The sequence below is a fragment of the Sinocyclocheilus anshuiensis genome, unplaced genomic scaffold (genome assembly GCF_001515605.1).
Source record: "Sinocyclocheilus anshuiensis isolate Anshui unplaced genomic scaffold, SAMN03320099.WGS_v1.1 scaffold478, whole genome shotgun sequence".
NCBI classification, from domain to species: Eukaryota; Metazoa; Chordata; class Actinopteri; order Cypriniformes; family Cyprinidae; genus Sinocyclocheilus; species Sinocyclocheilus anshuiensis.
This window is the reverse complement of record NW_015542376.1, coordinates 948420-971222: the sequence shown is the minus strand read 5'-3', so window position 1 is coordinate 971222 and position 22803 is coordinate 948420. Positions and strand designations below refer to the sequence as shown.

At 36.9% G+C, this 22803-nt stretch overlaps 1 protein-coding gene across 1 annotated transcript in view; it reads left to right on the top strand.

The window, feature by feature from the left end:
- The window catches only part of sfswap (splicing factor SWAP), a 95511-nt gene that overhangs the window by 42837 nt on the left and 29871 nt on the right, over positions 1-22803 (top strand). Inside the window, exons 11-13 of the mRNA XM_016491271.1 lie at positions 10365-10449; positions 10803-11039; positions 18197-18381. Of these exons, the coding sequence (XP_016346757.1) occupies positions 10365-10449; positions 10803-11039; positions 18197-18381 (507 nt within the window). The remainder of the gene's footprint in view (positions 1-10364; positions 10450-10802; positions 11040-18196; positions 18382-22803) is intronic.

The window sequence follows — 22803 nt, the reverse complement described above, 5'->3', positions numbered from 1 at the left end:
TCAAGGATTTGGCTGGTCACCTCAACTTCATAAATCATCAATATTGCTTTTGTGCTACAGCTTTTGAGTTTCTGCTGCTCCGTCAATGGTTCCAGCTCTGAGGTTTTGGCACGCGCTCATGTTTAAATGAAATCGTTGGCCTTTTAGCTGCTTTTAATGAAAAGTGGAAACATTTCTCTGTAGTTCCACCAACAACTATATATGTATTGTATACCCATTTTGTTTTCCTCACAAACATTATAACATGTTATTCAAAATTTGATCAAATGCTCTTCTCTTCACAGTACTACATTTCCACATTTCGACTACTTTTATACATTAGAAGGATTTCTGAACTGCACATAGCTTTCTTCTTGAATTCAATAGAGCATATCTTCTGCTTATTACACTGCTCTCTTGAATACTTGATTCTGATTGGCCGATCGCAGGATCCTGCTGATATTTTTGTATAATGGATACTGATTTATATATGTGAATATTGTCCCTGGCAGCCAATTTCCTAGATGTCTAGTTGCATCTCTCATAGCACAGTGCATTCTTTTTATGTTAAAATAATTTCAACTTAGATCAATATTTCATGTCCTTTTTATTTATTTATTTGATTTTGTTATTTATTTATAAGTAGCCATGCAAGCAACATAATAATGAACTGTGGGATGGTCATTATCACAAAGTAAACCCCTTTAAGTTCTTAGAGAACTGCTCCACTTTGCATTGGGATCCAGATCAGCCTGTTGAGGTTTAAGTTGCGATAATGAATGGCGTTATCCCTTACATATAATCTTTGATATTTTTTAATAAATGTGACATTCATGTTTTATTAAATAATTAAAAAAAAATCCCTCTGCTCTCTTTTTCCAAGTTTTTGCCTCTGCCAATATTTCGTGTTTTTTCTTAAATTAAAGTAAAGCTTTATTTTTTAGAAGTGTATTTTTTACCCTCTGGCATGGTTTCTGCATTCTCTTTCATATCCAACAGACTACTTTAAAAACATGAAAATTGAAAGACAGGAATTATCTTTGTTGTGGTTTTTGAGGGCGGTAATAAGGGAAAGACATTTGCATGTCTTCTATAAATATTTCAAAATATCTTCCAAATATATAATTCAGAAAATTACGTTAATATAAAAAAAAATTTGAATTAGACTTGTGTTTTGTTTAATCAAAAGAATTATGAATACTTTTGCTGATTAGTGGTGTTACCTGGAGGTGGTTAAAAGACATGGAGGGCTGTAATAATCTCTTCATGTTTTATTTTGGCAGATGGATGTGCGCTACTCATGTCAGTGACTTTGAGAAATGCCTTCAAGCTCCAGTATCAACGTTACGACAGTGGCGCTTAAAGGCTGTCTGCACATTTCTAGCAGTGTGCCACTTTACAGCCCCCTCTAGGGCACTTTTTCCTCAGCTAAACCGTTTTTGATCATGTGTCCCTCTCTCTTTTTTATGCACATCCAAGGTTGCAGCTTCCCTTTGGTTTCTGGTTACTTACAATTAGAGCCCGACCGATATATAGTTTTGCCGACAAACTAAGTAATTACACCATTTCAAGCACTTTATCTGCGTTATATGTTCTGTAAAAAAAAAAAGTTAATATCGGCCGATATATCGTTCGCTAGATAGTGACACCAGCCAACAATTTCACTTCAGTAAGGAGGTCTCTTGTTCAGGCAGCAGCATTCAAGCGTTGTCTTATTCGACCGCAAGTGCCCTGCGAAGTGGACTTCACATAATACTCCGCCATGATTCCAGTTCCAAGGGAACATGCACGTTACATTCCTGCTTGTTAACCAGGGTTCAAAATCCAAAGCGCGAGGAAAATCTGCGCTGAATCAGTCGTCAGTTGCTCAGTGACATTTTTATGAATTTTTACAAGGCACGTGACAATTCGATACGTACGACGTATTCATGAGACTCATTTATAAACAAATTAGGATCAGTAATATTTTCTAATGTTTTAAAAGAAGTCTCTTCTCAGCAAGGCTGCTTTTAATTGTACAGTAAAAAAAAAAAAAAGAGCATGCCTGATTCCAGATTATTATTATTTTACTAAATTATTAATTTTAATTTAAATTGTGCTTTGTTGGTATAGTGTCTGCTAGAATGTTAAAAATGTTCAGTGTTAAATATTTTTAAATTGTTGTTTTGTAATTGATTTTTTTTCTCTGAAAAGCAAGACAAAACAGTAAAAAGCACATTTTGGATTTTTAATTTATGCAATAGTGAAAAAAAATTTGGCAAAATACATGGGGGAAAAAAAACTTGAAAAACCGTGTTCGGTATTCGGCCCAGTGTTTAATTTTGTTCGGTTTCGGCTTCAGCCAAGAATTTTCATTTCGGTGCATCCCTATTTATATTGTATTTATTTACAGAGGTATATTGTGTCACACGTCACACTTCTCTAGTAAGTTTCGTCTGTGTGTGAAGACAGTAGCGCAAATCCGTGAATGAATGTTCCGAAGTGAAAAACTTCAACAGAATAAAGTTGAATGGAATTGAATTGAATTAAAGTTGAATAAACTTCAACTTTACTGTTCAGTGCACTGATGTCAGACTCATTTTGGATAATAAAGTTTATTGTTAAATTGTTAAATACCCTGCCTCCATTACATATCTCTGTCACGTCATTATAAGTGTTTGATCACCACATTTGAGTGATCATTGCAAAAAATGTGTTTTATATATATATATTCTGTTTATGTATATACTGTATTCTATATATAGTACTAAACATTCACATGTTGACGTGTTCACATGTTCAAATGTTTGGACACACGAATGGGAAAGTTCCAGACTGGTATTGTACTATAATATACACAAAGAATATCGGCCGATATATCGGTATCGGCCGGGTTTTAACTCCCTAATATCGGTATCGGTATCGGCCCCAAAAAACCCATATCGGTCGGGCTCTACTTACAATGCATGGAGAAGTGAATAAAATCCACAGGCTCCTGAATAGACTACAGACAGTATGTGGAGGAGGAGACTGATCACTTGTAGAAAAATTAATCAGAAATTGCTGTGCTCAGTGTAGTGGGTGTTGGAAAGAATGCCATTCTTTTTTAGGAAAGAAAGCGTTCCTTTAATGTAAAACAATCAATTAGCTTATTTGTAAAGGCTAATTCTAGTCTATTTGCTGGTCGATAAGTGGATTAGCTGGACTAGCCTGACGAGTACCATATATTTGAATGATTTGAGGTAAAGAGTTGAATTTTAATACCATAGTTGTTAGATTTTGTGGTTATTTGACGTCTCTGTGCTTCAAAAGTTTGGAAAAATTTAGATTTTTAAAGTTTTTGAAAAAAGTATTTTATGCAGGGCTGCGTTTATTTAATTAAAAAAAAAACAGTAGTATTATGAAATATTTTTAAAATGTAAAACAACTGTTTGCCGTTTTAATTTATTTCGAAATGTAATTTTTCCTGTGATGGCAAAGCTGATTTTTCAGTAGCCATTACTGCAGTCTTCAGTGTCACATGACTCTTCAGAAATCCTTCTAATATGCTGAGTTGGTGCTTAAGACACGTTTCTTGAAATGTTTTTGAAAGAAGTCTTCTGTGTTAACTTGAATTTATTTAATTGTAATGAATGTGAACACTTGTCGTGTATTCACATGCAAACACAGTGTTACAATGCATAGTTGCATGGATGCTGTCATTTTTGTTTGTGCCGCTCCTCACACTCTCTTGCAACATGCTTGCTTCTCATCTTGTCCTGTCTCACATAGTTCACTTAAGGACCAACTGAGGTGCCAGGGTATCTGTTTTCTGTCAAGTCCCAAGACTCCCATATTCTCCTGTACCTACTTTAAAAGCACAGTCTGTAATTACTGCAACTGGCAGGCCATTAGTGGCAGTGCAAGAACAAACAGCAGCTCTTCCTGTTCACTTCTGTGGTGATTAAGCAGGCATATTTGCAAACCCCAACCTCTGTTTTAAGCCTGTGAGCTGAGTCTTTGTCTTTGAGCGTCTGCTTCATCAATTATAGATAGTATCTGTAATTAGAGTCTCTCCGTCAATCCTAGCATTTTGTACTCCATAACCTCCTTTATTATGTCTATCCTAATTATAAAGAGAATTATCCAGTGTGTTTAATCGAAGCCTTGATGATTACAGTCTTACAGTATGAGCACCCCAGTGTTTCTGCGGTTATTTGTGAAATAATTTAGTTTCATCCTTCAGTTTGTAGAAATTACAGATGGGTCACAATGGATGACTTTTTTTTTTTTTTTTTTTTTTTTTACACACTAAAGTGCAACAGCTTAAGTTTTTACAGCTTTTATTAAGATTATTGTTAATTTATAAATACACTCGTTCATTGCTAATCCATGTTTATTCATAATAAAATGTTGATTTATACAACTTGAAATGTTACAAAATAATACATGAAGAAATTAATGTTGGTTAATAAATCCTATAAAATTATTGTTTGTTTCTAGTTTCCTTATACGTAATTCATCTTCTAATGTTAACACATTTACTAATGAAACCTTATTGTAACATTACTGGGTTTTTTATTTTCATTTTTTAGAGGTGTTGCTCTATTAACATGCTTTAGAAGTACAGTGATGCAAATCACTGTTACAGTTGTTCCTAAAGTTTATCCACCAAACTCTATATATTATATGTGTTAACATCAGAGCAGTGAGAGTGCTAATATTATCTGTGCATACTAGTCTTTCAACTTTGTCTTGACCATCCGCCTACAACAGTAGTCCTACCACTAAAAACATGTTTTAATGGACAAATAGCATTTTTTTTTTTTTTTTTTTGCAGAAGTGCTTTAACAAAACATGAGCCTCCTTTGGCCCATAGACCTCCACTGAAAATGTCTTGTCCCATAGTCTTCCATTGTAAATGCCTTGCCCTGTAGATTTCCACTGCAAATGCCTTGCCATGTGGACTTTCATTCTAAATGTATTGCCCCCTAGACTTCCATTTTGAAAGCCTTGTCCCGTTGACTTTCATTGTAAATGCCTTGCCCCGTAGATGTCTATTGTGAATGCTTTGCCCCATTGACCTCCACTGTAAATACCTTGCCCCATAGACTTCAGTTGTAATTGCATGGCTGTAGACATGGTTTATGATTCACATACAAGTTGAGGGATGTGTTGTCTTTTTCTTTCTTTCTCCCTTTTTCCTTCTATCTCTTATCTCTCGCTCTTGTCAGTTACCAGTCTTCCTTTTCATTGTCGTCATTACTATATCTACATGCATTTTATCTAACTTTATAGTCGAGTTAGCTCTGCGCTTGCAGCTTGAAAGCCATTGTTCTTGATTTGTGCCTGTGTCTCTTCATTCGGTCTGCTGTACTTCAGCTCGCCTTTGAAGAGGTGGAAGAGCCAAAGAGCACTTCAGTCACCCTGCTTTCTTTGTTTGCCGCCTTTCATTGTATTCTCCTCTGGGAAAGTGAACCTTGGTTGCACCTCTCCTCCCTCACCATTCCATCCCTTGTTATTCCAATTTGTTTTGTCGTTGTTTTATCCATTATTGCAGTGCCCTGCTTTTCTGTGAGCAGGAATGCTCTGACAGGGTGGCAGTGGATTTGTCAGATAACCCAACTGTCCTCATGCCAGTGTGTTGATGGCTTGATTAGTGGAAAGATTAAACTGTACACAAGGCCTCCAACAGCTCATATAATCTAATTAATTAAGAGAACAGAGGCAGCATCACTAAACAAGTCACCAGTTTCTTCAAAGCAGTTTTTTGATTTGCTGTTTTCCTCTCTCTGGAATGTACTTTTGTTTTACTTCTGACTTTTTGGAATAAGAAACTTACTTTTGTTGTCAGTTTCTGTGCTCTCTGCCACCTGAAATTTTTTCGAGAATCCTTACATGTTACAAAAGTGGTTTTGCCACTGCTTAGACAAAAAGTCTGTTTTGTGAACATTGTACTCGCAGTATAAGATACGCTAGAGTTTTCAGTCTGTTTGACTGTTGTTCAGTTCGGTTTGCATGAAAGTTACTTTCTGAGTTAGTATGTGAGGAACCTCACTGTGGAAGTCTGCTTGAAGAGTTTTGGATTCGATTTGGAAAACATTCTGGTTTAATTTACCCAAGTGAACCGTTATTGATGATGTACATGATGACGACCGCACTCACGGGGCATCAGTCCCAAAGCGCCAAAGCCTTTTCCGTTGCTGATTGTCTCTGCAGAAACAGCCTTAGGTGAACAGCTAGCGTTCTTTGTATCTTTGATGCAAGACAGATGCAATAACCATGTAATGCGGGTCACAACCATTTGCTTTTGCCTGTGTACATTTTCTTACAATATGCAATTTGACAAAACCGGTTTTAACACATAATTGTATCATGTTTGGTCAGATTTTTCAGCTCATGATGTAGACTGAAATGTAATGCAGTCAGTTGAAATGTTGAAGAATCTTCAAATAAGATAAACTAAAACAATATTGTTGCTTAAACACTTATTATCATTGTTTTCTTCCAATTGATGGTGTTTTGAATGGCGGTGTGTAACCTAATGTGACAGAAGGGTGTTAAGAAGCATTTTTGGTATGATTTTATCTTTAGTTTTTTTTATCTTTTGCTTGTTGTGTAACAAATTATTAACATTTATATGCCTCGTTCTTTAAAGCATCACCTTCTTTCTTTATTTGCAGTGATATACTAAACTTAAAACTAAAAATGACTTCTAAAAAAAGGTTCTCCTTCTTGCGTTAGAAAGTATTTTTTTTTTTCATTACTAATCATTTTTTTGTTTAGTTTGTTCACGTATCACTGTGTAAAAATGTTTCCCATTTGTTAACCTTTCCTGTTGTTTAAGAGCAACTTTATTTTAAGATAATCGAATTTCATGTCAACCTTGCTTTTTTTTTCAGATAGGTTTCAGTCCTCCACCTAATGGAGAAAAACATTTGGTGAAAAACTCAAGTAAATAATATATTCTATTTTTGATGCCTTCCCTTTGCATTTGTTACCTAGCTACAGAGCTAAACAGCTGTCAGACTGTGCTGATGACGCAACCATACCGCTGTTCAATTATTACAGTGTGAAAAGGAATCTGTGGTGTCAGGGGATTGGGGCTGAAGTGTGAACTCAAAAATATTCTGAGAAATATTCTGGAATGTACATTTTGTGATTTAACAAAATCGCTGTGTATTTGATTATGGGCGGATGATTTTTTCTTAGAGATGATGGCAGAATCATATTTTTCATGGCATCACATCTCTTCATAAGCCTTCATGAATGACACCTACCATCATACTCTAAATTACAGCATGCTAACTCTCCCATAGTCACTTTGCTCATCAGTGTTTTGCTGTTATAGAGCTACTTCCACATGCTATGGTCCATCAGCATGCATTTCTTCTGCTGACTTTACCCATAAACAGGATTAAGGGATTACCGCCTTTATATAAGAAGATGAAGACATTCTGTATGGCACCATCTCTACAGGGGAGAATGTGTTTAAGGAAACCCAAGGCTGAAGAAGTAATGTCGCTCACAGGGGGAGACTATAGAACAACACTTGATGTGTTATTAATGTTCATTTGATATTAATTTGGTGATGTAAGCAGAGGTCTTTAACGAAGGACTCTCTGGAAACCAACGCACACTGAAATTCTCAGTTTTAAAGCAGAGCAAACAGGCAGAAACAAATGGACTGCTCAGGAGAGCGCTTGTAATTCACAGCAGTTTTTCCTTTTTCCCCTTTTTTACCAATTAATTAAAATTGTTTCCATTCTTTCATGTACTGGGCACCAATTTTTTTTTTTTTTACTTCTTGTATTTTTTTAAAAACTGAATCTGAATAAGACTTTTCAATGAATCTGAATGAAAACCGGTTCTTAATTCTCAACACTAAGTTAGAGTACAGGCTACACTGAAACATTCACTCTCCCCACAGTGTCTCTCTCTTCCCCACCCAGTGTCTCTCTTCACTTTTTTATCGAGTGTCTGGTCACAGATCCAATCTCCTGCTTTAATTCCTTCATCTTGTCTTTCATCTTTGGGCGAGAGATTTCTAACTGGGCTTAATGTCCTCCTGACCCTTCATTTTACCCAGGGCTACAGTGAGGATCTGCAGACACTTCTTTAATAGAGCTGTAAAATATTGAAAACTTCCATTAAGGACACTAAACTTTCAGAATCATTCTCTTTTGTCCTCTCACTCTGTCGTTTTTTTTTATTTTTTCATGTTGCATAAAACCCCGGCAGTGAGATTATGTGGGATTATCACAGCATGTGTGATTCACTATTATTAGTGGCTATGCACATTAGCGTACAGCAATGTAGAATATTCATTTGTACTATTCCGCTGACTCAAACAAAAAAATAAAACACAAAGATTTGGGTCAGAGTAAGGAAAACAACATCTCATTAGTATGGAGGCACTGTACCTCATTGAGTTTTTCACCACCCCACAGTATAGAGTCCAGTCTTCAACATGTATTGAGGTGGAGTTAGACATTTTTGAGCATGTAATCTGCTGGCAGATGGTTGATAAATGAGCATCAGGCCTGCATTGCTCTCAGGCTTCATGACCGTGAAGGACCTTGTCGCGATTCTCTCTGCTGCAGAACGTTCCTGAGATTATACTCGTCCATCAGTGTAGCTCCCACAGTGATACTCAAAGCCTGCATCTAATCCTAATAGAGCTCAGACCAAACCGCATATAGCAAGTGGGAAATTTTTTTCTTCCCTCTTTTCATTTTTCTTTGATTAAAGGTGAAGTAATTTCTGTGGCAGAAAACAATTGCAAAAAAAATAAATATTGTTTCCAAACAAAGCTTACTTTTTTGTTTCTATAAATAGAAAGGAAGGAAGGTAAAATGAAAAGGAAGGAAGGAATGTAAAATGGAAAGGAAGGAAGGAATGTAAAATGGAAGGAAGGAATGGAGGAAATAATGAATGTAAAATGGAATGAAGGAAGGAAGGAATGAATGTAAAATTGAATGAAGGAAGGAATGAATGTAAAATGGAATGAAGGAAGGAATGAATGTAAAATGGAATTAAGGAAGGAATGAATGTAAAATGGAATGAAGGAATGTAAAATGGAAGGAAGGAATGGAGGAAATAATGAATGTAAAATGGAATGAAGGAAGGAAGGAATGAATGTAAAATTGAATGAAGGAAGGAATGAATGTAAAATGGAATGAAGGAAGGAATGAATGTAAAATGGAATTAAGGAAGGAATGAATGTAAAATGGAATGAAGGAATGTAAAATGGAAGGAAGGAATGGAGGAAATAATGAATGTAAAATGGAATGAAGGAAGGAAGGAATGAATGTAAAATTGAATGAAGGAAGGAATGAATGTAAAATGGAATGAAGGAAGGAATGAATGTAAAATGGAATTAAGGAAGGAATGAATGTAAAATGGAATGAAGGAATGGAAAATGGAAGGAAGGAATGAAGGAAAGAATGAATGTAAAATGGAAGGAAAGAATGAATGTAAAATGGACGGAAGGAAGGAACAAATATAAAATGAAAGGAAGGAAGGAATGAATGTAAAATGGAAGGAAGGAACATAAGAAGGAAGGAGGCACGGAATGGGACGACAGCGGGAAGGAAGAAAGAAAAAGAAGAAAGTAAGCAGGAGGGAAGAAAGCGGAAAAAGCAGGAATAAAGTAAGGTGAAGAAAGCAGGAATGAAGAGTAACCAAGCAGGTAGAAAGTAAAGGGGAAAGAAATCAGTAAGGAAGGAGAGGGAAGAAAAAGAATGAAAGAGGACATAGTCGTGGCCTAATTGTTAGAGAGTCGGACTCGTAACCCAAAGGTTGTGGGTTCGAGTCTCGTACCGGCAGGGATTGTAGGTGGGGGGAGTGAATGTACAGCGCTCTCTCCCACCTTCAATACCATGACTGAGGTGCCCTTGAGCAAGGCACCGAACCCCTAACTGCTCCCCGGGCGCCGCAGCATAAATGGCTGCCCACTGCTCCGGGTGTGTGTTCACTGTGTGTGTTTGTTCACTGCTGTGTGTGTGCACTTTGGATGGGTTAAATGCAGAGCACTAATTCCAAGTATGGGTCACCATACTTGGCCACATGTCACGTCACGTCACTTCACTTCACTAGAAAGAACTTGAACATTAAAATATTACACATGTGGCCTTTTAAGAATGAGATGGGTTCTCTCTCAAGCTCTGCCTGTAGCCTGAACTCCTTCCATTTCCCCCTGTGCCTCCTTTTCTTCACCTGTGAACAGTATAGAGGAGTTACTGACTCAGAATAACCACATATTCAGTACAAAGAAAGTCCTTTAAAATACTGTCAAGCTCTTGAGTGAGCCTTTGTCTGAAAACTGAGAGCTCAGGATTTTCATCCTTAACCTGTGTCTGCAAAGTAAAGTAACTTTGTGTCTCTCTTCCCTGTCTCTCTCTGTTCCTGTCGTCTCGACCTCACAGGGTTCGCTGCTTTACAACAGTGGGGGGGACAGCACAGCAAACTGCTCTTCTGACAAGCAGCAGAACGAGGGCAAGCTCCTTAAAGGTAAGACAGCTCTGCGCTCCATGATTGAGTCCCTCACCACCTGACCTCAGAACATCCTTGTCAGCCATACTAACATTTCACAATGTCCTCATGCACCCATGTAGCAGCACCATCCCATGTCTCTCCATCCATTAATTGCTGTTGTTGTGCTCAGGCTTTGTCACTTAGTGTTTAAAAATTGAGCGCTGACCCCTGTGTCTCCGCTAATGTAAATATAGATGAGTTATTGGGCTTGACTGTAATAATCACATCTTTGACCATAATGAGAGTACCTATGCAGCAGATTTGTGCTAAGTGAGGAAGTTTAAAGACAGTCACTAGACATAACGTGTCTATTATCGCTCCCTTCACAGCGTCCTTTGCGCCCATCTGCTTCGCAATAAAGTCGAAAGAAAATGACCTTCTGCCTCTGGAGAAGAATCGTGTGCGACTGGACGACGACTCAGATGAGGACGGGATGAAGGGGGAGATGCAAGAGGGAGCGGCGTTGGCGATAGGATTGGTCGAAGCAGCCAGAGAGCCTCCTCAACCTCTATTGGCTGAGGAGAAGAAACCAGTACTGTCCCAGGAAGAGCTAGAGGCCAAACAAGGTGTGTCAAAATCTTCACTAAAGAATTATTTCATTCAAAAATAAACTTTCTGACAGCATTTACTCACTGGCTTGATCAAAACTGTGTGGAGCTCAAAAATGTATAATTGTGAATTGCATCCTTCAATAAAAAGTTTCATTTGAATAATGTGCTAAAGTCTGAAGCCATATAATAGATTTAAATGACAAATTAGCTAAGATTTAAATCTGCAGAAGTCAGGAAGAAAGGAAGGAGGGATGAACAAAGGACAGGAAGAGGGAAATAAGGTAGGTAGGAAGGAAGGAAGATAAATGGAACTAAGGAGGGAAGATAGGAAGAATGGAAGGAAGGAGAAATGAAAATTTTCGCTGCATCCCTAAACAAAAAAAAAAAAACAGGAAGAGGGAAGAAAGAATAAAGTACAGGAAGAGGGGAAGAAGCAAGGTAGGAAGGGAAAAAGAATGAAGGATAGAAAGAGGGGAGATAGAAGGAATGGAAATGCAGGAGAAATTAAGGACAGGAAGAAGGAAAAGAACAAAGAACAGAAAGAGCAAAGGAAGGCTAGGAAGGAAGAGAATGAATAACAGAAAGAGGGAATATAGGAAGAATGTGAAGAAGGGAATAATGGATAGGAAGAAGAAATGATGGATCAAGGAACAAAGAACAGGAAGATGGAAGGAACGTAGGGGAAGAAAGAACAAAGAATAGGAAGAGGGAAAGAATGAAAATATAAAGAAGAAAGAATGAAGGAAGAGACTGGATGAAATTAAGGTCAGGAAAAGGGGAAAATTGAAGAATGAGAACGGAGGGCAGGAGAAAGGAAGCATGAAAAGAAATGAAGACAGGCAGGATGGATTAAGAAAAAGAAGGCAGGATTATTTAAATTTAATGGCGCTCTTTTGAATATTTTTGAGCTTCAAAGTCTCCGCTCACTTTCATTATATGGTAAAGAGTGGCCAGAGTATTTCTCAAAATGAATAAGTCAAAAGGTTTGGAAGAACATTAAATCAATTGTTCATTTTTGAACTGTCCTTTTAAAGCCACTAGACTCTTTTCTGGACCATTGTCCATCTTTTTAAATGCCAAGCATATTAGCAAGTTTTAGATTTGACTCACTATCTGTAGAGTTCAGAAGTTAAGTTTTGTAAGTGTATTAAAATTGAAATAATTCCTTGTCTGCTGTTTTCAAGGCTGTTATTTTGTAAATGTTCTGAAAAATTGTTCAAACAGAAGAGATGAGTCAGTTTGTGGAGTATTACGAAAATAACTCGTGCTGATTTCCCTCACCGTAATTGTTGCAGCCCAAATGTAATTTCTCACTGGCCAGAAGCTTAGAAGCTAGACATCTTTTACTGTAACAAGATGAGAAATATTGAGAAACAATCTGTAGATTATCATGATCACATTAATCCGAGAGTTACCGGATTTTGCTGCACTTTTAGGACTTCTTCATTGTTCTTTTGACCCTCAGAGACTTAAAATAGTGAGCTGATCTGATCGCTGTCACATCACAATGACTGGCAGCACATTAAATTACTCCGGCGAGGGCCAGGGATCTAATGTAATAGATCTGTCCATATGGACCATGCTCACCAGTGGCAATAACTGTCCCCTGTAATTAAGAGGGAGTGTTTCACACAGATAAAATGAGAAAGACAGCTCGCAGTCAAAAATACCAACAATGTCTACACTGGAAATGAGATCTGCAGATGTGCATGAGAGATTGTAAATGAGTTTTTGCCTAAAAACAGGAAATTTTCGGACCAACTACACTACCATTTGTAACTACACTACCACTACCCGTTTGGGGTCAGTAAGATTTTTGAAACAAGTCTGCATTTATTTGATCAAAATAAAGTAAAAACATTAATATTGTGAAATATTATTAGTGTAGTTTTTCTATTTTAATACATTTCAAAAAGTGTGATGCAAAGCTGAATTTTCAGCAGCCATTACTCCAGTCTTCAGTGTCACATGATCCTTCAGGAACGTTCTAATATGCTGATTTGCTGCTCAAAAAACATTTCTTATTATTACTAATATTGAAAACAGTTGTGCTGCTTAACCTTTTTGAGAACCGTTGCTTTTTTTCCAGGATTTCTTGATTAATGGAAAGTTTAAAAGAACCGTTTTTGTGTAATATAGTCTTTACTGATACTTTGATTAGTTAAAAGGATAATTCACCCAAAAATGGAAATTGACTCACCCTCTAGTTGTTCAGAGCCTGTATGAGTTTCTTTCTTCTGTTGAACACAAAAGAAGATATTTTGAAGAATGTGGTTGACCGAACAGTCGCTGGTCCCCATTGACTTCTATAGTATGGGGGAAAAAATGCAATGGAAGGCAATTATTATTCCTTTAAAGACACTGATTAAAAATATCATTTATTAAATATATCAATATTAACATACATATTATCAATATTATTTTCTTTAAAAAGTCATACCAACCCTAAACTTTTGAATTGTATTGTATATATCATGTTTTTGCTATAATGATACATTAGTATATTTTGGATTGTTTATCCAATAATGAAAGCTCTGCATCATTATTCACCCTTATGGCATTCCAAACTCATATGACTTTCTTTCTTGTAACAAAAGGATTTTTTTTTTTTTTAAAGATGAACTGGCTGCTGATTTCAGTATAATGAAAGTCAGTAGGGATCTGTCTCCAAAATGACTGAAAAAGCATGTCTGAAGTCATATTATTTAAAGGGGTCATTTGACGTTGCTAAAAAAGAACATTATTTTGTGTATGGGATCTTATCTATTCACGAACAGCTTGTAACACTCCAAAGAGAAAGGAAAACTTGAAATCGCATCATATGACCCCTTTAATATGATGGTCTAATTTTGTGTGAGATTCAAATTCATCTAAAATCTTGCCTTTTGCCGTTGGCATATGTGAATATGCCAAATATGACAGTTTTCAGATGTAAAACATTTGATTCCTGTGATTTGCCATTGCTTAATTTTTTTACCATTTTTGGCCATATTGTTGACTTGATTGCACAGACACTATTTGAAGACGACTGAACTGAGTTGGACGATGACATCACTGAATCAACAATGAACTGACTTTAACTGAAACATTGACGGTTTACTATTGTCCTCTTGCATTATTGTCACACTATTTTCCTGTTTAACACTGTAAAGCGGCTTTTACACAATCTGTATTGTATAAAGCGCTATATAAATAAAGGTGACTTGACTTGACATTGTTACATGACCAAACATCATTGTCACCTAGGGGAAAGACTAAGGGCTGGTTGCACCTGCTGGACGTACACCCGGTTGTAAGACTAGGCTGGACGTAAAATGCGCTTTAAGTCGTGCGTAGAATTTATACACGTTGCACCATCTCGGCGTAGTGCTACGTCTGACACTAAATCTTACGCCTAGTCAGAGGTAGGTGTAAAGTGAAAAGTCATGATTTGCTCGGACATTATTCGTTTTTAGGATTCATGTCTGTTAGTTAATTATTATTGCAGACGTGACCTGTAATGTTTATGGTCTTTTCGGGCAGGATAAGCGATATCAATAGCGAAGCTCAGTGTAGACTATCCTACCACACTGTCGACATTGAATACAACATATATTTCTGTCAAGCATGTAATAATTATGGAGTAAAATATTACTTGTGAAATGGGATTATTAAAAGAAACTGAACCATTTGACATCTTGCTTAGAAGGACAGTGTGCTTGAAAATATTTCACGTCTTCAATTCATTATTTGTAGCGTGCCTGCCATCCAATAATCGCAATAAGTTTTGTGCTTTGTTACTTTTAATCAGAAATAAATTATCAGCTTTCAAATTCTGTGAATTTTATCACAAAATACAAACCATAAACGTGTTTTTTCAGCCACAGAAAGGCAGCAAAACACAAAATGTCACATAAAGTCACAATTACCTCAGGAAAGACATTCATTGTACATAAACTTAAATAAATAAGTAAATAAATTAAAAAAATAACTATAGAGAGAAGCATTGTATTACATTTATTATATTTTACTTAACCTTGATGAAATCTGTCATGGGAGTGTGCAGGGAGACTTCAGATATAAAAACGCGGACTTGTTAGGAAATGTTTACTCAATGAAATCATAGCGCGGTGATTTCACTTATATTATGTCTTGAGCAATTCAGTTCTATATTAGTAGTTGTAGCCATTGCGGCGTGAACGTCGTCTCAGCTATATCTATAAGGGAGAATGTGTCGGCGTGGACGCGCATTGTCTACGCCGGGCGTAGTTGCGCCTGATCGTAGTTTCAGTTGGTGCAACAGGTGTAAATATTTATGGTAAAGCAGGACGTTGCAAAGCCCATCGTAGTGCTTACACCCAGCGTTTTTACGTCTAGCTGGTGCAACCAGCCCTAAGTGTATAAGTATACAGATATTGTATGGACTACTTTTATGGTACTTTTTTTTTTTTTTTTTTTTAAATGTTTGAGCTTGACAGCCCTAGTCCTCATTTACTTTCACTATATGTGAAAGAGTAGAGCCAGGATATTGTTCTATATTTCATTTTCCATGGAAGACAGAAAGTCATAGAGTTTGGAACGTCACAAGGGTGAGGAAATGATGACAGATGTTCACTTCGGGTGAACTATTCATTTAACAAGAGATGCATCTTTCGTTATAACATGCATGCTTTGCATTGGTTTTCTTGTTCCCCATTAAAAATGAATTTAGTTAAATCTCATCACTGACATTGGACTGCACCCAGCAGACACTCCGGCCGAGCGCTGAGCACTGAGCAGTAATGCTCCTGGAACGCAGGGGTAATTACAGTAATAAGACCAGATGCCCAGAGGAAGTTTACTGCACGAGGAAGTGAAATAAATGGCACTGCAGCCAAGAAGGCCTCACTCAGTGGCAAACTAGCTTAGATTGCATGACTATCGACCCATCCGGAGGAACATAATCTGTATTGATGAGCTGTTAAAGAATCACAGATGCACGATTCAGCAAACGCTCGGTCTGTTTTCATGTGTCCATCTATTACCTTTAGTTTATTTACTGAATGGAGTGAGTTTGCGTGATCATGAGTGAAAGTTTTATTGGGTCGACTCTCTGCTGTTTCTTGTGGTTGCGAAAGCAGAGGCAAAGTATTTACACCCCTTGTGTATTTACCAGAGCTTACCTGTTTATATTGCAAATTGTAGTTTCAAAATTAAACCTCAAAAGGTAGCCTTATTGGATTTTTGTCAAAATGTTTTTTGCTGCCTCAATTGCAGATTGACTTCTGAAGTGTGCAGATGAGAAATTATGCAAGAAAAAAGAAATTTGCAGGAAAATGTAGAAAATTACTAGAGTCATTGCTTTTAGAAATGCCACAAGCAAATTACAGGTGTTAAGTGCTGTGGGTTGCATTGAAAAGGCATGTCACACATGTATATGCAACATTATTGCAGTCCTTTATCTAGGAATGCACACAAGCTCTTTGAAAAGAGCAGTGATCAAAAACAAATGAATTACATATGACTTGATTTGTTTGCAATGCATTTTAGACTAATCGAATTCTTGTAACAACTATACATGAACTTGCAAAAATGGCTAATAATTTTTAATTGTTTAAATTTTGGGGCATTTTAGGTGAAACCTTGTGGAATATATCCATTCTGAAAGAAAAGCAGTCATTATTTACTCACCTGTATGAATTTCTTTCTTCAGTGGGCCACAAAAACTGATTTGTTTTATTTACGTCCTGCCAATGTTTTTTTTATGGAAGTGAATGAGTGTTGTTCAGTGAATCAGTGTTATTTCACCATTATTTATAAACTACTATTCTATTATTTAATACTTTGAATTATCTTTTCTTTTTAGAATTTTAGTTCGAGTTTTAGTAATTGTTACCCGCTTTTGTCATTTGTATTAGTTTAAATATGTATATTAGCTGTATAGCTTCAATTTCTTTTTAGTAATTTTAGTACTTCGAGTTTTTCATCTACTATTTATATTTTATTTCATATGTATATTTTTAGAAATAGTTAACAACCACAATACTTACTTTATGTCTTCTGAATGTCTGATGATAGCATTATGTGAGAAGCAGATTGAAATGTCAGTTATTTTTCCCTGAAATTTGGAAATCTGCCTTAGATCTCATGAGATGTGGAGGTAATGAGAGAAGTGTCAATGTCCAATTTGTGAACGGATCATATCAGATCTTTTCAATAAATTTGTTGGTCTGCCTCACAAAACTGATTTGAATGATTCGCTCAACAGTTGGACTGAACTGGTTCTAAGTGATTCAGTTAAAGATATATATTATTATATTGTACAAGTAATATGTACAATACAATCCTTTCTTTTCCTTTCCAGGAACACATCTGAAATAGTTTAATAGTCGCTGCTCTTCATTTTTAGTGCGGTTTGTCTCTGAGCTCTCATTAAAGCGAGGGCACAATGCCTTGCACTAACAGAGGATTAGGTTAAATCGTAACAGGACGGCAAGGCTTCAAGATTGTTTTTGTTTCAATGCGGTGCAAATAACTTGCGATTGTCGAAATACATGTGGGAGCTTTGCTGATTGGGAGACATCTTAAACAAGTTTCCTTCCCAACTCATCTTTCTTTATTGCTGTTACACATAGTATTATCTCACCTGCAGTGACGTAATGGAGAAGACTCTGTTCTCTCTCCAGTTGTGTCTGTTCCTGAGTTATACGTGATTGTCCATGGCAGGGGGCCTATTTTTAGTGCGGACACTGACAGGGCCCTCTTCTTGTTCTTGTAGAATATAATGACTTGTTTTTTTCCCCTTTTCCTTTTATTTCTGTTCCCATGAACAGAAGCCTACTTTAGCTAGCTAAGCTGAGACCCCATCAACCATTATACAATCTGTAGCCAGGCAGCCTTAAACACCTAAGCAGAGAGTGAATGTCAGAAGGGATAATTCTATCGCGGTAGATGTGAAACATTAAAATGCGACGCATCGTTATCGTGTAGCTTTTTAAGCTCTATGCAGTTTTTATGAGGCGCGCTGGCTTACAAAACTAAGCAAGTCACAAGCAGCCTCGTCTAGAAACATTTTGCATTTGCTTAGTAGCAGAAACACAATGCACAATGCACGCAAGCTCCCTTGCCTATGCTTTTAGTTGTCAGAGCATATGGTGTGTATCAAGACAAATGTGTACGTGTGTGTCTGACCTTTCCTCCCTTTTCTCTTTCAGCCAAACAGAAGCTGGAGGACCGGTTAGCAGCTGCAGCGAGAGAGAAGCTTGCCCAGGCCTCCAAAGAGTCCAAAGAGAGGCAGCTTCAGGCTGAGCGCAAGAGGAAAGCAGCCCTCTTCCTGCAGACTCTGCGAGGACCAGAGGCTGAGGTCAAGCGTACTGAGGAAACCGCTGCTGCGCCTAAGGTTTGTTTGTTTGAGTGTGTGTGTGTGTGTGTGTGTGTGTGTTTTTCAGCATTGTCCGCCACATATACCTAGGCTTTCTCTGAATTCCTAGTACTTGTATGAACTGAATTTGAAAGACGTTCAGATGTGCATTATATGCTGTATCTGCCATATTGACAATGAACTTTGAATTTAACCACAAATAACAATTTCATGCTACCTATAGTGCTTACGCTTGAAAATAGCCGCCCACTCTTCGTTTTCGCTTTCATTGCATTTCTTGACATGCTCGCCCTGACAAAAAAATTTCTCTGTTTTTGTTCTGCGCTTCAGAATCAATTTTGAGATCGTATCCATGATCTTCCTCCAACTCTCACTATAATGGCCAACGCTGCCTGTGTGCAGCTCATATTTCCCCTGATCTTCTCCGCAGGCTGCAACACAGTTTCTTTTCCAGAAAGTTTGCTCCATGGTGTCCATGGAGGAAGAACGAGAACGTCAGAAGTGTGAGATTGAGAGACGCCATTAGGAAAAGTGAGAGTAGGAGTAGGAGAGTGGTGGAGACTAATCTCGGCGTTTGTCTCCACAGGCGTGCGGTTCAGCTCCGCATTAATGAGGCCAATGAAGCGTGAAATCACAAGAAGCAGCTGGTGGATGCAGAACTGCTTCCTCGGGGCTTTTACCTGAGTCTCTCGCTCACATATACACAACACTACTCATACGTTCCCAACCAACTAATCCATTATGAATGTCCCTTCTGCTTCTTATTCTTGGACACCCAATTACTTGAGAGGGATGCCTTATTTAGTTTCCAACTTATTACTTTACTTTACCCAAGGCCTGATTTCAGATGCACCTTCCAATAGCTTATGGCGGTTCTGTCATTCACCCTCAGGAAAGAAACAAAGATAGGGTGGCTACCCAAGTGTGCTAAAAACTTTCTCTTGCATATAAATAATTTTTGTCCTAACTAGCTCTGTCCACTGCGTCTAACAGGATATTTATTATTCAGACAGGCAACTAAAATCATATTTTTTGTCCAAATCTGTTTGAATCTATGTAGTTTTTTTGCAGACTAATCAGGAAATAGAACCACATAAAATGTCATTTTTATTTTGTAAATATTTTAATTCTGATTGAAATCAGGATTTTGCTGAGGTATCTTAGTCTTAATCATTTTTTATGCTTGTTTTTTTTTTTCACAATTTTTTGTCGCTTGAGCATTGGCTAATTTGCCCTGTTTAGTAAATCTGTCCCAAAGTATTTGTTGATCGCTTGGTTTTTATTTCTCGTAGCCCAGCTCATTGTGAAATCTGATTGGTCCAAACTATTGCTCCTCACAACTGTATGTTAAACATGAATTGTGATTGTGTTGTGTCTTGCACAATAATTTCACGTTCAGTGTGAATGGACAAATTGTTTATTGTTGGGAACTTTGCATAGCTCTTGGTTCAGACTTGGTGTAATGTTTTTCCTGTCTAAAAGCTTGACTTCCTAGAGCCGTGTTGTTTATTTTACTGTTATTCTCCCAAAGGCCTGATTTAAGTTTATTCATGCTTATTTGACAGCCTGTAAATATGGATGTGTCCTGCCTTTATCTGCTGACTGGACTCTGTTGAACCCACTTTGCGGCTCCAAGGATTTTTGCTGCGTCTTCAATGCAAATCAGTGCAATCGGTCATCGATCATGACTGCTGTATCATCCTTTGCATTGCCTCGCCATTATCTTTTTCCATCTTTTTCCAGTGGCTCAGTAGTGGTAATGATTTCATTAAATTTAAGCTTAATGCCAGCTGTGATCTCTGATGGAGCCGATTGCCAGCATTGATCTTGGCTTCCTTTGCCTTTCTCAGAAGTAGTGATGCACCTAAGTGAAAAGTTGAAACTGAACATTCTAGGCACTGGGTTGAAAATTGAAAATGCTTGTTTGATTAGAAAAACTATGCAAATTATTTTAATATAATATTTTAAATTATAATTTTTTTTTTTCATTTTTTTTCATTTTTTTAACAAAAAAAACGTGTTTTCAAACCCACCTTTTCAAATGTGTCGCATTGGGATTATGTGAACTGGAACCAGTGTAATAATCATAAGGCTTCTTGAAAACCGATTAGTTCAGGCATTCCACTGAATAGTCAATTAAAAAAAAAAAAAAAGAAGTATATTCTGCAAAATATAAACAAGTTTCTAGATCTTTCTGCAGGTAAGAAAACCGCAGCTGAGAGCCACATTTTTTGTTTGCTGCTCCCACCATCCAGATATGCAGCCTTTGGCGCTTTACTGATTGCTATGGCAACAAAAATCAAATCTAGCCAATTCAGCATGCATCAGGTCATTTTCCCTAGCTTTTACCAAACCCAGGATGTGCTACAATGTCTATAGATTCATTTAATAGCTGCAAACAGCTGTGTTTTACAGAGAACTCTACAGAGGCCAGGTTGGTCATACATTTTCATATAGTGTTGAACCAATAGTCATCTCGTTCCATCACTGCCGGCCGTGACTGCAGCCCTCTTTGTTCAATGAGAGTTTTCTGTTTCTTCTGGAGATAGCATAGAGTTCTTCTGGCAGAGCTCGTATTTGTAGTATTTCATCTTTTGTTTGCTGGAGCGCATGATTGTGCCACAAGATCACAGAAAACGTGAGAGAAAATAAAATAGCCTTGATCTGCACTGCTGTCACGGGGCTTAGAAAGATAGATATGGTGTGACAGACAGGAGTGCTTTAAAGTGGAAATAAGACCAGGCTAATTGTTTGATGTTTAACTACAACCTTCCGTCACGTTAAATGCTGTTTGGCAGGTCTCTTTCATAAAAAGCCAAGTTTGAAATGGGAAATGTGGACAGTCATCTGTGCAGCCAGGTGGCACTTTGCAGCGAAGCCTAGCAGAGTCTCTCTCTGCTTCCATCAGCAACTTCTTCCATATTGCCTCAATGGTTTTTAACTCTTTTGTTTGAATTATTCAGCTCATTGATTTGTTTCTTTTTTATTTTCTTTTTGTATTATTTATTGAGAATTCAAATATTTTTTTTATTGTTTTAGTTATCTTATCCAGCTTATTCCAATTTCTTATTTTTTTATTTTTACTTTTTATTTATTAATAATTTTCCACATTATTAATATATAATGAAACAGTAGCTTGATGTAAATCAGTAAGGAGGCAAGTATAATACTTCATGTAAAATAATGTTGATTAATTAGAAACAAATAAGCTATATAAATAATAAACATATTATTTACTACTATGACATATTTTTTTAATTATTGTTTTATTTTTAAATTATAATAATAAAAACTACTTTTTTTAACCTTAACCTTTTGACTTGACGTCACTTTCCAGTACTCTTAATTCCTCTCTCTCTCATACACTTCTAAGCCATCAGTTTCTGTGCTCCTATTGGATCTTGAATTGAAAAATAAATAAATAAATAATAGTTTAATAAACTACATCATAAAGTAAGCAAGTGTAATACATAATGGAAATTAAAATTCATTAATTCAAAACAAATAAGTTAGATGAGTTGAAATAATAGACAAAGAACATCTGCCAAAGCGCAGTTTATATGCGACTGTTGTCTGTCCAAAGCTTTTGTAGGATTTAGTGTAAATAAATATGTGTATCTGAATCAATAAAAGCTGATACAGGGATACAGTTGTCTAGTTTCAGCATTAGGGCCTTTCGCACCGCTTTAGTTCCAGAACTAAATGTACAGTCGCGTTTGGCCAATCAATGTCTACTTACGTCACGATTAGTACCAGTTGTACTGGTTAGACCCTGCTCCGGAGTAGGAGCTAATTTGGTTTTCGAAGAAGGCAGTCCGGTACTAAAATCTCACCCAGTTCCGGCGGTGCGAAAACGCCAAAAAGCTTCTGTACAGCTGAGTTGAAATGACAGACCACTTTTCGAAAATGGGAACTAGGATTCAATATTAAGGAACATTGTTGTTTTTTTATACTTTTCCCATTTGGGGTTAGTCCATATACACCGTACAATTTATTTATTTTTTACCAGAATTTAGATATAGAATGTTGTCTAGGGAAACATGATGATAAATAATATAAAATAGCATTTCATGTATTATCTTATATCAGGGATCTCAAACTGCTGTCCCCTGAAATGTTAATATTTTATCCCTAAATGTAATTAAATTAATTTAATTTTCACTTTTTTGCTGTTTGCTTTTGGCTTGCAGTTTGTTTTGTGCTGTAGTTCTAGATTTTTGTACCATAGCTTAATATTTATTTGCACTGAACAAAATTATAAATGCAACACTTTTGTTTTTGCCCCCATTTGTCATGAGCTGAACTCAAAGATCTAAGACTTTTTCTATGTACACAAAAGGCCTATTTCTCTCAAATATTGTTCACAAATCTGTCTAAATCTATGTTAGTGAGCACTTCTCCTTTGCCGAGATAATCCATCCACCTCACAGGTGTGGCATA